The sequence below is a fragment of the Eumetopias jubatus genome, unplaced genomic scaffold (assembly GCF_037043125.1).
Source record: "Eumetopias jubatus isolate StellerSeaLion01/CBP00866 unplaced genomic scaffold, mEumJub1_p1.0 scaffold_9, whole genome shotgun sequence".
NCBI classification, from domain to species: domain Eukaryota; kingdom Metazoa; phylum Chordata; class Mammalia; order Carnivora; family Otariidae; genus Eumetopias; species Eumetopias jubatus.
Genome location: NW_028274815.1, coordinates 102,193,490 through 102,207,079, shown reverse-complemented (window position 1 = coordinate 102,207,079; position 13,590 = coordinate 102,193,490). Strand labels below are relative to the sequence as shown.

The 13,590-nt window shown below is 40.1% G+C and overlaps 1 protein-coding gene across 1 annotated transcript in view; it reads left to right on the top strand.

Annotated features, from left to right (window-relative positions):
• Nucleotides 1-2,375: 2,375 nt before the first annotated feature.
• The window catches only part of SPTLC3 (serine palmitoyltransferase long chain base subunit 3), a 152,165-nt gene continuing 140,950 nt past the window's right edge, over nucleotides 2,376-13,590 (top strand). The window contains exon 1 of the mRNA XM_028113001.2: nucleotides 2,376-2,534. Coding sequence (XP_027968802.1) covers nucleotides 2,418-2,534 — 117 coding nt within the window. The 5' untranslated portion in view covers nucleotides 2,376-2,417. The remainder of the gene's footprint in view (nucleotides 2,535-13,590) is intronic.

The window sequence follows — 13,590 nt, the reverse complement described above, 5'->3', positions numbered from 1 at the left end:
TTAGGGGGACACAAAGATTCAGACCATAGTAATCAATGTCCTTAAACTCAAAGGTACAACTCAACTCAAAGAGACTTCCACACTTATTTTGACTGAAGAAACAATGAGTCACCATGATTACACATATCGACAGTACCTGATGCTAAATGGTTGATGTGTTGAGATGATTTTGTGCATATTACAATTCACATATCCCAACATGACAAGTAAAGTAGAAAAGTTTCAAGAGTGAGAACATGTAGTAGATACTTCCTAAAGGTTGGTGGGTGAGCACCTAACGTTGGTAATTGAGATGAGGGGGGAAGAAAAGTGATGCAGATTTCAGTTTTGTTTTAAGATGTTTTCTTTATATACAGTTTTTGTCTCCTTGTAAAAAGAAAATAAAGAAAAACAAAAAGAGAAGGAGGAGGAGACAGAAGGGTAAGAAGAAAGGAAAAAGAGGAAATTCGAAACATGAAAGGGAAGAAGGAAGAAGAAAAGAAAAGGAGGTGGGATAGAAACATCTAATGTTCAGAAATTTAGTTAGTTTTATCTCAAAATCTTTATTCCAAAAATAATCTTGTATGGATCATTAGAGCTGGATCAAGATAACACCATGTCTTCAACTTGTCTTCCTAAGTAAGCTGGGGCAGTCAGGCCAACAGTTATCAGTGTCCTTCCCTACCTTTTCATCTCCCTTTTGCATAAGTCTAGAAGGAAATAGCCAACACAAATTTAGCCCTGACTCCCAGTATAACAGCTGTAGAAGAGAGAGACCAGTGAAAAGCTAGTTCTGCTCTGATGACAAAGTTGGAAGAAATGCAATAAAAAAATCTGAGCTTGGGACACAAAAGGGTGGGCACACTTGGGATTAGCCCCATCCCGACATTTAGCCCAAGACCTTATCTTACACCTTTAGCTCTCCCTGGGGCAGAAAAAAATGGCAACCCTCCTATGCAAATCATGGTTGGAAGAAGCATTATCATCACCTCCTCCATAAGCCACATCTTCCTGGAGGGGAAACAAACCCTTTCCAAGAGAGTTGAAAGCCAAGAAATGAGGCTCTGGCAACAGGGGCCATCTTTGTTTTTCTCTTCCTATTTTTGGCTGATGTGTGTGTCTTTGTTTTTGTGCATTGACCCAATAAATGGCTGGGGTTTTTATTCCTAAGTGCATGATATTAAAGAAGTCTCGTTCAGGGGAACTGTAACGGTGGGCTTAGGAGGACTGAACAGGCTGTAAATGATTGACACTGTCCAACAAAGCACAATGCCATCTGATGATGATAGAAGAACACAGATGCCTAATGCATTGAAAGAGGAAGAGGTAATGAGTAAACCACAGGTGTTCAGGACTGGGACACCGCAGTCACCATCTGCCTCACAACACCTGTGTCAGTAACAAACCCAAGCCACACTTTTGTTTTCCTGCTACCCCACTGGACGTTAGCCCACCAAAAATGTTTTGTCTCTTTAGCTGAACAAACTGAGGCAAAAGGAGAGTAGATGGCTTTCCCAAAGTCACGTGATAAGATATTGCAGCCTTAACAAGAAACCAAACATTCTGTCTCCCAGATTTGTGTGCTACTGGAATGCTTGATGAGTTAATACCTCTCATTATATCACTGGTTTTAACTTCAGGTGGGTTCTGAATATTGTTACTTTTTTTTGCCATTTTTGGATTATGGTAAAATCCACATCACACAAAATTTCCCATTTTCACTGTTTTTAAGTGTACAGTTCAGTGGCATTAAGTACAGTCACACAGTTGTGCAACCATCACCATCATCCATGGAACCAGCTGAAACTCTGTGCCCTTGAAACAGTAACTTCTCATTCTCCTCTCCCTCTGGGCAGTCCTGGCAGCCACTGCTAAGTGTTTTTTCACAGGAAAAAAAAAAAAAAGTTGAGCTAGGTTTACAACCAAAAGTTGTAATTAGATACAGGAGGGCGGGGGTGGGGGTAGACATAAATTCGGAACAGACTACAGGTAGGGGACAAGAGACCGTGACTGTGCTGTGTGTGTGTGTGTGTATACGTGTGTGTGTGTGTGTGTGTGTGTGTGTGTGTGTGTGTCTTTAAAAGATGCTCCACCTCCCAGCCCGCCTCCTCGCAGTTTGCCACTGGGGTTTTGCAGTCTCCTGATTTCCTCTTGCCCCCCAAGGAGCCAGCATGGGCAATATCCTTTGTAGTTTCAGAAGCAGGTCTGTTGCTCTGAAGGTCGCATTCTGAGCCGAGGAGCATAAAGGTAACCACTTGTTTTTCCTTTCAAAGATCTGCCCCAAAGATAGGCTGTTGCTCTTCTGGAAAGCCTGATCGGTAGGATTCCTTCAGGGGCTCAGCCCAAAGTGCTTCCTCCCATCCCCTCACCAACTTCAAAACCAAAGCTTGCCAAGAAACTCTGGAGGAAAACCTGCTGGATTCCATCGTTTCACACAAATGGCTAATCCTGGAGGTGGTGCTATTTGCAATGGAAATCTGCACAAGCACGAGAAACAGAGCGACGGCTCACCCAGTGGAAACTGCGTGAAGAATGGGATAGTGAAAGAAGCCCAGGTAAGAGGCGAGCCCTCCCCTGTACTCTGAATGACTTGGACATTTCCCTCTTTCTATCTGGTGCTGTTTGGAGCTGCCGAACTGAAAGTCCTTTCCACAAGTGTTTTATGTGTTTTGACACTTCAGCTAATTTCAAATGCTTGGCTACAAAAAAGTTGAGTTGTGGATTAAGGGGGAGCCTGTCTTCTCTGTACAAGAGCGGACACACAGACCCAAGAGCCTTAAACTCCCCAAAATACAAACATATCTACTAGACTTCTGTTCTCTCATGAGTATTTTAGGGGGCAAAGTGCTGAATGCTCAGACCCGTCAGCTGAATTTCCATGCATCAAACAATCACAGAAGCCTACACTCCTCAGGCCTCAGCAGGAAAAAGAGCAGTGATAGTAAATGTGCTGAGGTGATGTGGTGTGGGCGGCATTTTTCCCCAGTACGTGAGAAATGCCTCTCTGGCTGAAAGGCAAATTCTTTGTCCTGTTTAGTGGAGCATTGTCATGGCTTACAGCTTGATTTGGGGCCAGAGTCCTTCTTTGAAAGGACATCACAGGCATTCCTTTCTGAGACACTTCAGAAAGGGTGGCTTATTGTTCACACTGCACACAGGAACTAAACAGGCTTTTCATTGTTTTCCCATTTGATACTTTTTTGTCCTTCTTGGCTCTTGGTGCTGACAGAATGTTTGATGGGGATGTACTGAGGAGGAGGAGGAGGAACTTCGGAAATATTGTCAGTGTATTCAAAGAGGGAGCCCCAGTGTACGAGGTACCCATAAAAAGGCAATGCCCTCCTTCTCACGTAATGCCCTCTGCTAAAGCTGCACAGGTGAGCTCACCTGCTTCGGGAGCAAATTAGCATAGCCAAACAGGTGGCTTCACTCTTGGGAAATGTGAAGCTGGGCAGGGAACCCATGCAGTCCTGAGTTACACATCCCTTAGGAACCAGTATCCACCCAGGGAGAAGGTCAGGTTGTTCTAAGATCACAGGACAGGCAGAGCTGGCTGGGGGCCAGCCCACCACTCAGTAAATTAAATTTGTGCTTCTGGAAGAGGTGGGTGGGGAGGGGTGCTCTGGCTCCTGGGGTGTGTGTGAAAGGCTGTCATCCCAAAATGAGTTCCCCTCTTAACAACAGGCATTACCCTAGGCTTGGACGTATCCACCAAAAACCTCAGGCCTGGCCTCTCCCAGCTGAGTATCTGAAACCTATTGCAATATGAAGAGAGAACATTCAACTCCTATCTTCCTTATGAGGACAATCCTAATAATATCCACCATCTATTTGTCAGTAAGTGTTGATTCAGACTGCTAACCACCCAAGATGCTCCTTGACCCTGAAATGCTGGAAACACTGGCCAGACACCCACTCACCCTCTCGGCCAGTCTGACGCTGAGGCCTCTCATTTGGGCAGAAGAGCCTTCAAAGCTGTTCTTATGTTTCTCTACCTAATCTTGGTTTTGTAACCACCTTCTAGTGTCTGACGTTAGAAACTTAGCTCAGTGGTTACAACCACTCCTAAGTAAAGATGAAACTCAAGATCCTAAAGATTCATTGCTAAGTACTCCTGTAAGATTGAAAATACCCTTGGACATCAAGGCCTCTCTTAGAGCAACAGGAAATAGGATGGCTATTGCCTCTTCCAACAGCTCACTCTGAAGGGCCATCCAGAACCTGTTGGTTCAGATATATTTAGGTGTTACTAAATTGAAATTGGCTTTCATTGAAAGCCTCAGTTATGACTTGAAAAATATTTTCCAGAAAGAATAAACCCTGCTGAGATCTTGGTGCAGGAAGACAGACAAGGTCCTATTTTCCCCTTGAGGAGGGCGCAGTCATCTTTACTACATGATCTTCTGTCACTAGTTTTAGTACATTTCGCTTTGGAGACCTTTAACCAACAGGTCTTAACCAAAACCCTTGCCAGTTGACAAGAGCAATTCATAAATTCTTAACAGATATGCCAGGCCAGTGGTCTTCCCAACATGTTCTGCCAGACTTAAGGTCCTATGAAGTGGGATCTAAGATTCTACCAGCTTCTCCCAAGATCCCTTCATACTTTCTCTTCCTGCTTCTTTGCAGTCAGATGGCAATACCTCTGTTTCTTTTATGTATCACAGGACCCTGTAGGACTCTGAACAAAGGGTTGTTTGGCATAAAAAAGAATATGAAAATCACCGTTAGGCACTCTCTCCAGAACCCTCCTTCTCTTTGTTCCAGTGTAGCCTGGTTTTGACCCCCTTGCACTAGAGTCCAGCTCACATACCCAATCTCAAGTTTAGCAAGGGAGCCAGATTCCTTCTGTCTGGAAAACTTCCAGTTCCTTTCTGGAGCTTTTCAGAGCTTGACCCTATTGCATGTTGTCTTCTCTTTAAACCCCACATGACCTGAGGTTGCACTGATCCTGGGTTTTCATCACTGATTAAGTCCATTTATTTGTTCACTTGTAATATGTCATCCTACCTCTTACTTCTGACAGGTGGAGCCTCAGTCAGTAACAGAACACTCTTGTCCTAAAGGATTTGTTTTCCCTCCTCATGAGCATATCTGTATAAATGATGGAAGGGCCCTTAATATCTTAACTCAAACTTTATATTTCCTATTGATTTACTTAATTCCCATAAAATTAATTGGGGTTTAATATTCACATAATTTCTTTTTCACTCCCACTATTTTTGACCTGGCTATCCATTCGTATTAACAAAGCCTAAAGCTGGGTGGTAGTCCTTGTGTCTTCATTGCTCTGAATACTACATCTCCTCCAAGTTATCCTTTCGTGGGATGGGATCTGCATTTTCCCTTGTTATTTCTATAGGATCAAGGAAAACTGTTGAACTTTTCCCTAATCATTCCTTTCCTAGAAAACAAAAATGTCCTGACATTAAAGTTATTCTAATTCACTGAGTTCTTGACCATGAATGTTGTACTTTACAAAGTATAGTATAGACAGCCCTGAGAGGTAGTCATTCTTTCCACCATCTATTCATTCACACACCAATATTTATTAAGAATCTGTTGTCCTTGGGACATATAAAGATGTACAAGAAGAGACCATTTAGCTATTAGGAGAAAGCTTATATTAAAATTGCTCACTAAATACATTAAGTTAAATAATGGCACAGGACAAGAGCTGTCACAAAGCAAGCATGATTTAAGGACAAATGAGTGATACAGATATTAAATACCAGAAGTTCAGAGAGGAGAAAAATAATAGAATGTATCAGTGGTGTGCTATATACCAGGACTCAGCTAAACACTTAATGTAGAGATCTCCTAGACCCTCATTACAGCCCCATGAAGTGGTAGCATCATGCCCAATTTACAGATGAAGAAACATAAGAGATTAAGGAACTTGTGCAGAATTACAAGCAGCATAGCCAGGATTTGAACCCAAATCCATATCGGCCCAAAGCCAGTTCCCTTTCTACTACATTCTAAGAAACCCCAAGTTGGGGTGGTTGGTGATGGCTTTGTAGAGCCGGGAGGACTCACACTGAATATGGAGACATTTGAAATGGCAGAGCAAATGGGGAGTTTATTCCTGGGGGCCAAATAAGGAAAAGAAGGGAGAGGAGCCCCACAGATGAATGTAAGCATTGCTAGGTGAAGGGCCAGAAGCATAGGTCATAGATCATTCCAGAAAGGAAGGGAGGAAAAAGCAAAGGCTGTGAGGCATGACAGAGTGCAGAACATTTGAGAGATTTCTCAATTTGGTGAGGCTTCAGCTTAAGAAGGAGTGGGAGTGCCATGCCCAGCTGGTGTTCAGTAAATGCTACATGAAGGGGAAAAATTAGGCAGATTCGTGGAAACTCTTCCTAGCTCTATAACCATTGAATATGAGCCTTCTGTTCTCGTCATTTTTCATATCCTTCTGAAGCCCACAATGTCCTGGTACATCTGCTTTTCTGTTACAGTATAAATGTCTGGACAGTGAGAACCATGACTTACAGTTTAATTGCACACAGTGGTAGCTGTCTGACAGGCCCTTGTAAATATTCATGTCTCTGGGGGCTCTCTAGGCTGCACACTGATGGAAACAAAAGTCAATAATCTCACCAATTATAAGGAGAACTCATAAACTACAAGTTTTGCAGATCCCTTGGAATTGGTCTGAATGTTCATCCACTGTTGTCTTCCACAATCATTCTCTAGTACCTTTTATTTTTTGGTTCTCATTTCCTTTAACAAATCCTCAATGCAACAAAGTTTCTCTGTGATCTCCTTAAAGAGTCCTATTTTTTCATGGGCTCATCATTCTAAAGCATTCCCATATGTCAGGTGTTACAGCTATTCTAATGAAAATATTCTGTCTCCATTTATAGTAGCTCACCAATGTGGCAGATAAGTAAATAAATAATTATAATATTTAATAACAAGTTCTATAATAGATGTTGCAATTATCTACTACTGTGTAACAACTACCACAAAATTCAATAGTTTTAAACAATTGCTGATTATTTCTGTGGTCTAGGAATTCAGGAAAGGTTTGGTAGGGATGGCTGTCCATGCTCCATATGGTGTTTAATGAGCATCCAATATGGACTCACTGAGACCTTGGTACTGGCTGTTGTCTGGGAACCTTGTATCTCCTTCACAGGAATACACTCTCCATGTGGTCTCTCAGTATGAACAGAGTAACTCAAGCTTCTTTAAATGAAGGCTGGTTTCCAAGAGAGTGAAAATGGAAACCACACATCATCTTAAGGCTTAGGCTCACTTCTACCACATTCTGTTGTCAAAGTTAGTCACAAGGCCAGCCCAGATGCAAGGGGAAGGGAAATGGGCTCTGCTTCCTAACGGGGCATGAGGCAAGTTTGCAAAATCACATTACAAAAGGTTGTGAGGGATTGGAGGAATTATTGTGACCATCTTTGGAAACAGTCCATCACAGCAGAGATCTATGAACCATGTTTGGGAATACAGAAAAGGAGGCATCTGACCCAGAAGGCAAAGAAATCACTCTTGGCCTGACTCTTAAAGGCAGAGTAGCCAGGCACACAGTCATGGAAAGGCATTCTAACAGAAGGAAACACTCTTAGAAAGATAAAAAACATCAGGACATGATGTGTTTGTCATTGGATGTTGGGTAAATGGGACTAAGTTTAGGATGTTTAATGGAGATAAGCAGGTAATAAGCCTGTAAAAGTAGGTGGGATAAGATCATAAAATATCTTTGTCTTAATTTACATTCCCCAAGAAATGGACTCAGACATAAGGATTTGAGGCAAGAAATTTATTTGGGAGGTGAACCCAGGAATTAGGGGAATGGAAAAGGGAGACACAGAAGAAAAGGAAGTCAATACATTCGTGAACAGGTTACCACTGTTGGCAACCAGAGCTCAGATTTGGGGGGGAGGGGGCAACTCGATAATGGTGTAGAATATGCCTCAAAGTTGTCCCAACTAAGTCACAAGAAAAAGAGGTATATGTCAACTAACTACTGTCCATCATCAGTTGAGGGATTCTCCCAGGAACATCAACCACAGAGCACTTCCAGCCTGACTACATATGACCAGAGAAAGCCCTCAAACTGAGCTATAGGTGCTTGCAGTAAGAAATCATCAGAATGCCAGAGAATCTGGATAGCAACAAAAGTGTATAGCCATATATATTTGTAATGAGGGAGCTTTGAGAAGAGAATTGGCAAGATCTTATGTGGCTTTCTCAGGCTGTGTGGTTTTATCTCTGGCGACTTTTAGAATATGGCATTATGGATTGTCTTTGGCCTAATGGACTAGTCATCATGGAAGACTAGATTATGCTATTAAGCAACATAAATAGAACCTCCTCCTACTGTAACTGGCAATGGAGAAAACAAGTGGAGTATGTCAGGATTGAATATCATTGCCATGATTTTCTCCCTTTGCACTAAAAGAAAGTGAAAAAGTAGAAACTATGAAGAAAAATTTAATGAATTTTATCTACATAAAATAATCTAGGGGCACCTGGGTGGCTCAGTCATTAAGCGTCTGCCTTCGGCTCAGGTCATGATCCTAGGGTCCTGGGATGGAGCCCCGCATCGGGCTCCCTGCTCTGCGGGGAGCCTGCTTCTCCCTCTCCCACTCCCCCTGCTTGTGTTCCTGCTCTCACTATCTCTGTCAAATAAATAAATGAAATCTTAAAAAAATTCTAAAACTCTGGGAAAAAACATAAAGAACAATGAATAAAAATCAATTGGAAAATGTAATTGAAATAAAAGCTCCATTTACACTAGCATTAGAAACATGTACTTGGGAATAAATGTAAGAAGTGAAAATCAATTTGAAGAGAAAATCAATTTTGAAGAGCAGCATTTATGCTGAGGGAGATAAAAGAAAACTGGAATAAGTGAAAAGACATACAATCTTCATGGATAGAAAGACTCAAGATGAAAACTATGTTAATTCTGCCTAAATTAATCCATAAATTTCATGTAAGCCCAATAAATGAAACATCTTTTTTTGAACCAGAAGAATGACTTTTAAAAATAATATGGGAAAATTTACAAGAATAAACAGTAAATTTATGAAAAAGAGTGATATTGAGAGGGAACCAGGACTACCAACTAATAACCCATGTTATTCAGTGCAAGAATTAGAGTGGTTTTATACTAGCACATGGAACACACAGATAAATATTATATTTAATTGTTAAAATTAATCCATAATGGTGCTAAAAATATAAATTTTAATATTTGCATGTGGAAACTATAATATAATATTCAGAAGCCATAAAAGAAGACATTGAAAATTTGGCTACATAAAAATCAAATATTTCTTTCTGAAAGGCAACAAAACAAAAATAGAACCATAAAATAATCAGAAGGTAAATTACAGACTGGGAAAAATGTTTGCAATTCATATCATGAAATGCAATGTCTTCGTATATAAAAAACTTTTAGAAACCAATACAGAAAAATGTACAAAACCAAAGCAAAAAGTATAGGGAAAGATATGAAGAAAGTCCACGTGGAAATACAAAATGTAAGAAATGGGAAAAGAAGGGTGCCTGGGTGGCTCAGTTGGTTAAGTGACTGCCTTCAGCTCAGGTCATGATTCTGGAGTCCCAGGATCGAGTCCCACATCGGGCTCCCTGCTCAGCGGAGAGTCTCCTTCTCCCTCTGACCCTCTTCCCTCTCGTGCTCTCTATCTCTCATTCTCTCTCTCTCAAATAAGTAAATAAAATCTTTAAAAAAAAAAGAAATGGGAAAAGAAGATCAGGGAAGTGAGGAAAGGAATATTCTAGAATCAGTTTCCATGAGAAGGGAAAGAAAAGATCTTTTTTCATGTTGTGTCTGTAAGGTACAAAAGCAAGTTAAAACTTAATTGATATAATTATTTTGATCACTTCAATAATAATAGTAAGGCCAATAAATAACATTATCGGTAATCTCTCCCTGCCAGGTCCTTTTATAAAATTTGTCTCATTTAATTCTCATAACCATACTGCCAAATGGATACTATGAGTCATGTTGGTATAGATGAGAAAATTGAGGCTCTGAGAACATAAATAACTTCCCAAGGGCACACAGCTAGAAGAAAACTGGGACATAATCTCTAGACCATACCCCTTCGCCAATTTCTTTTTACTCCAACACTTTGCCCTGGACCCCATGGTATTATCTGCTTTCGATTAAAATAAGCCTAGAAACCTTTAAGAATAGACCTGTACCTCTGAAACAAATAATACATTATATGTTAAAAAAAAGAAGAAGATAGTAATAAGGGTAAAATGAAGGGGGGGAAATCGGAGGGGGAGACGAACCATGAGAGACTATGGACTCTCAGAAACAAACTGAGGGTTCTAGAGGGGAGGGGGATGGCGGGATGGGTTAGCCTGGTGATGGGTATTAAAGAGGGCACGTATTGAATGGAGCACTAGGTGTTATACGCAAACAATGAATCATGGAACACTACATCAAAAGCTAATGATGTTATGTATGGTGATTAACATAACATAATAAAATTAAAAAAACAGAAATAGTAAAATAAAGATTATAATTATATAAGAGGACAAGCATATAAGATTGGAAACACACAAACCAAAATTCTAAAAAGCGATATAATGTGCAAGCATTATGGGTGTTTTTTCTTCTTTTTAAGGTTTTAGTTCTAATATTGCAAAATGAAAAATATAACCTAATGTAAATAAAAAGCTTTATCATAACTATTAAAAAAAAGAATTGAAAATAATTCCAGTTGCCTAAGTTATCAAAGAAAAGAAAGAGGCTTATGCTTTCATTGTAACCACAAATAGTCTAGAATATCATTCTCCCACTCCTAATACATATTGACCTATAGTTAAGAACTTTTGGAGGTAACCAAGAAAATAATAATTATGATAATCTCCAACATGTATTGAGTCTTTCTAAATGCATTCTAAGTACTTTGGATTCATCATCTCACGACATTCTTCTGAGGTAAATACTATTATTATCAGACCCATTTTATTTTATTTTTTAAGATTTTATTTATTTATTTATTTGAGAGAGAGAAAGAAAAAGCACACAGGGGTGGGAGGGGCAGAGGGAGAGGGAGAGGGACAAGCAGACTCTGCACTGAGCCTGGAGCTGAGGAGGACTCCATCCCATGACCCTGAGATCATGACCTGAGCTGAGATCAAGTCAGATGCTTAACCCACTGAGCCACCAGGCGCCCCTATCAGATCCATTTTAGAGGTCTGACAGAGGAAACAGAAAGTTTAAGTAAGTTAACCATGGTCCTCAGCTCACAAGTAGCAACTCTGGGTTTGGAAACTAGGTTTGTCTAATTCTAGAACCCAAGTCCTTAGTCTGCACTGCTTCTCTAACCACAAGATATTAGTAGAAATGGGATTCATACCTCCTTCCACAGGGAAGGGGCAAACTGAACTCAGCCTTCAAGGGCAGAGTCAGTGTGGGTTAAAGGTATTGTGGATTGTTTTGCTTGCTTTCTTTATCATTCTTAATGAAAATTTAGCTTAGCACCAAACTGTCACATACCAGAGCTTTCAATATGCAACACAGTCCACTCATGGACAAACTACATCACTGCACTGGCCACCCCCCACCCCATTCTTCACTTTAAATAACTCTGAATTTAAAGAAAATCGACCCATGGAACTCTAAGTCATATGGACTCAGACTGAACCCCAGATGGAGCTCTGGAGATAACTCGGTTTTTAGAAGCTTCTTTAAGGGCACACGGCCACCCTTGAATAGGCAGTTAACTTAGCACAGGATTTCCTGGTAATAGTGATATCTTGGACATGTGATGTGATAGATGGAGGATACTTGCAAATTCTCTGAGGTATTTCCCATTGAGAGATGAAATCTATTCCACTCCCTTTGAATCTGGGCTGGACCTAATGACTTACTTGGCCAACAGCATGAGACAGAGGGGATGATATGGAACTTCTGAGACAGTTACAGGAAGCCTTGTGGCTTGAACCCAGTCCTCTTAGAACACTCACTCTTGGAACCCAGCCACCATGCTTGAAGAAAGCCCAGGTGGTCCCTAAGAGAAGCCCAAGTAGAAAGAAACCAAGTGTCCTTGCTGTGTCCCTGGCTAAGATGCAGCACCAATGTAGACTGTGTGAGTAAACCTATCTCAGAAGTAGGTCCTCCAGCCCCGGTGTCTATCTGCTCCTATTGATACTTCATGCAGTATAGATGTTTTGTCCCTACTGAGCCCTGCTCAAATTATAGATTCCTGAGCAAACAAATGATGTTTTGACTGTGACAATGGTTTGTTAAGCTACAATAGATAAATGAGCATGTGGATATTCTATTTCTTTAAAATGCCTAGAAAAAACACTCTGCAATCTCACTTAATAACCATTTTTAGTGCTGGCATTTGCATTTTGAGGGAAGAGTTTGTTTGGGCCATCCATTTGCATTTAACCTGTGGCAAAGATGTCTTTGCTGAAGCTGACAACTTTTGTTTTGCTTGTGTTTTGAAATAAGGACTGTATGCTTTTAGATGAGTGTCTGGTGGGTATATCCAAATACCAAATACAATAAACTCAAATATCACCAGTGCAAAAACACAATCATTTGGACGCTATTAAGTCTGATGTGTAATTATTCAACCTGAGGGGGCTGTAATTTACAGCATTATCTATGAAGAAAGAGCTGACTCAGGAGCATGTGTGTGTTCAGGTGCAGATGTTTTTATTAATTAAAAGAATACATGTTTTTAATTAAATATATTTAATATCTGCCAATGAAGTACTAATTTTATCTATTTGTTAAAGTTTCCTAGAACAACTTTCCCTTTGGAACTACTGCTAGAGATAGATTGATATTAACTTAATTACTTGTGAGAGATCAACTACATTTATTTTTAAATACACTTAATCTTTTTGCTAAGTATTGCCACATTTGTCTCAGTAGGCCTGAACTAATGTTTTTCTGGAATTCTGAAGTATCCCAACCTATAAGTTCATGTGAGAAGGAGCTGTTGCCGCCAAATTAGAAACAAATTAGATTAACCATTAAAAGAAAAAAAACCAACAACACTGTAAGCATAGCTCTGAGAAGTATTCAAAATCCTTCTCCACAATCTACTTTATCCATCACACTGCCAATCTGAATATTGCTGCCTTAAGAGTTTTACCATATTGGTTGACACACCATATGATTTTCAAAAGAAGCTGGAAATCCAAATGTGATGGAAAGAGGTGAATCTAAATGGGATGGGAAGAGGTGCCAAGGAGAAAAATATCCTGATTTTTAAGTATTGGCATCTAATCTTTAAAAATTCAAATAGTGTAGATTTCAAAGAAACATTGCTACTAGACAAAAATCTGTAACCTCAGAGCGATAAGCAAATAGGATGAGAAAACTAAGAGGTCATAAATTGAGTGTTCTTTTCTCATATATTTTAGGGAAAATGGCTCAGGGAATTTGGCTCTTCTTAATTTAGACTTTATATTTTTTAAAAAGCAATAGATGAGTCTCACATCTTCATTTTCCTGAATTGTTATATTAACAATTGATCCTGGGATGTGCAAGTTTGAGGAACAATTATGACCAACCACACATACTTGATTTCCCTGACCAAATATTAGGTCCCATTTGTCAAAATGTCCGAGAACTGACAATAT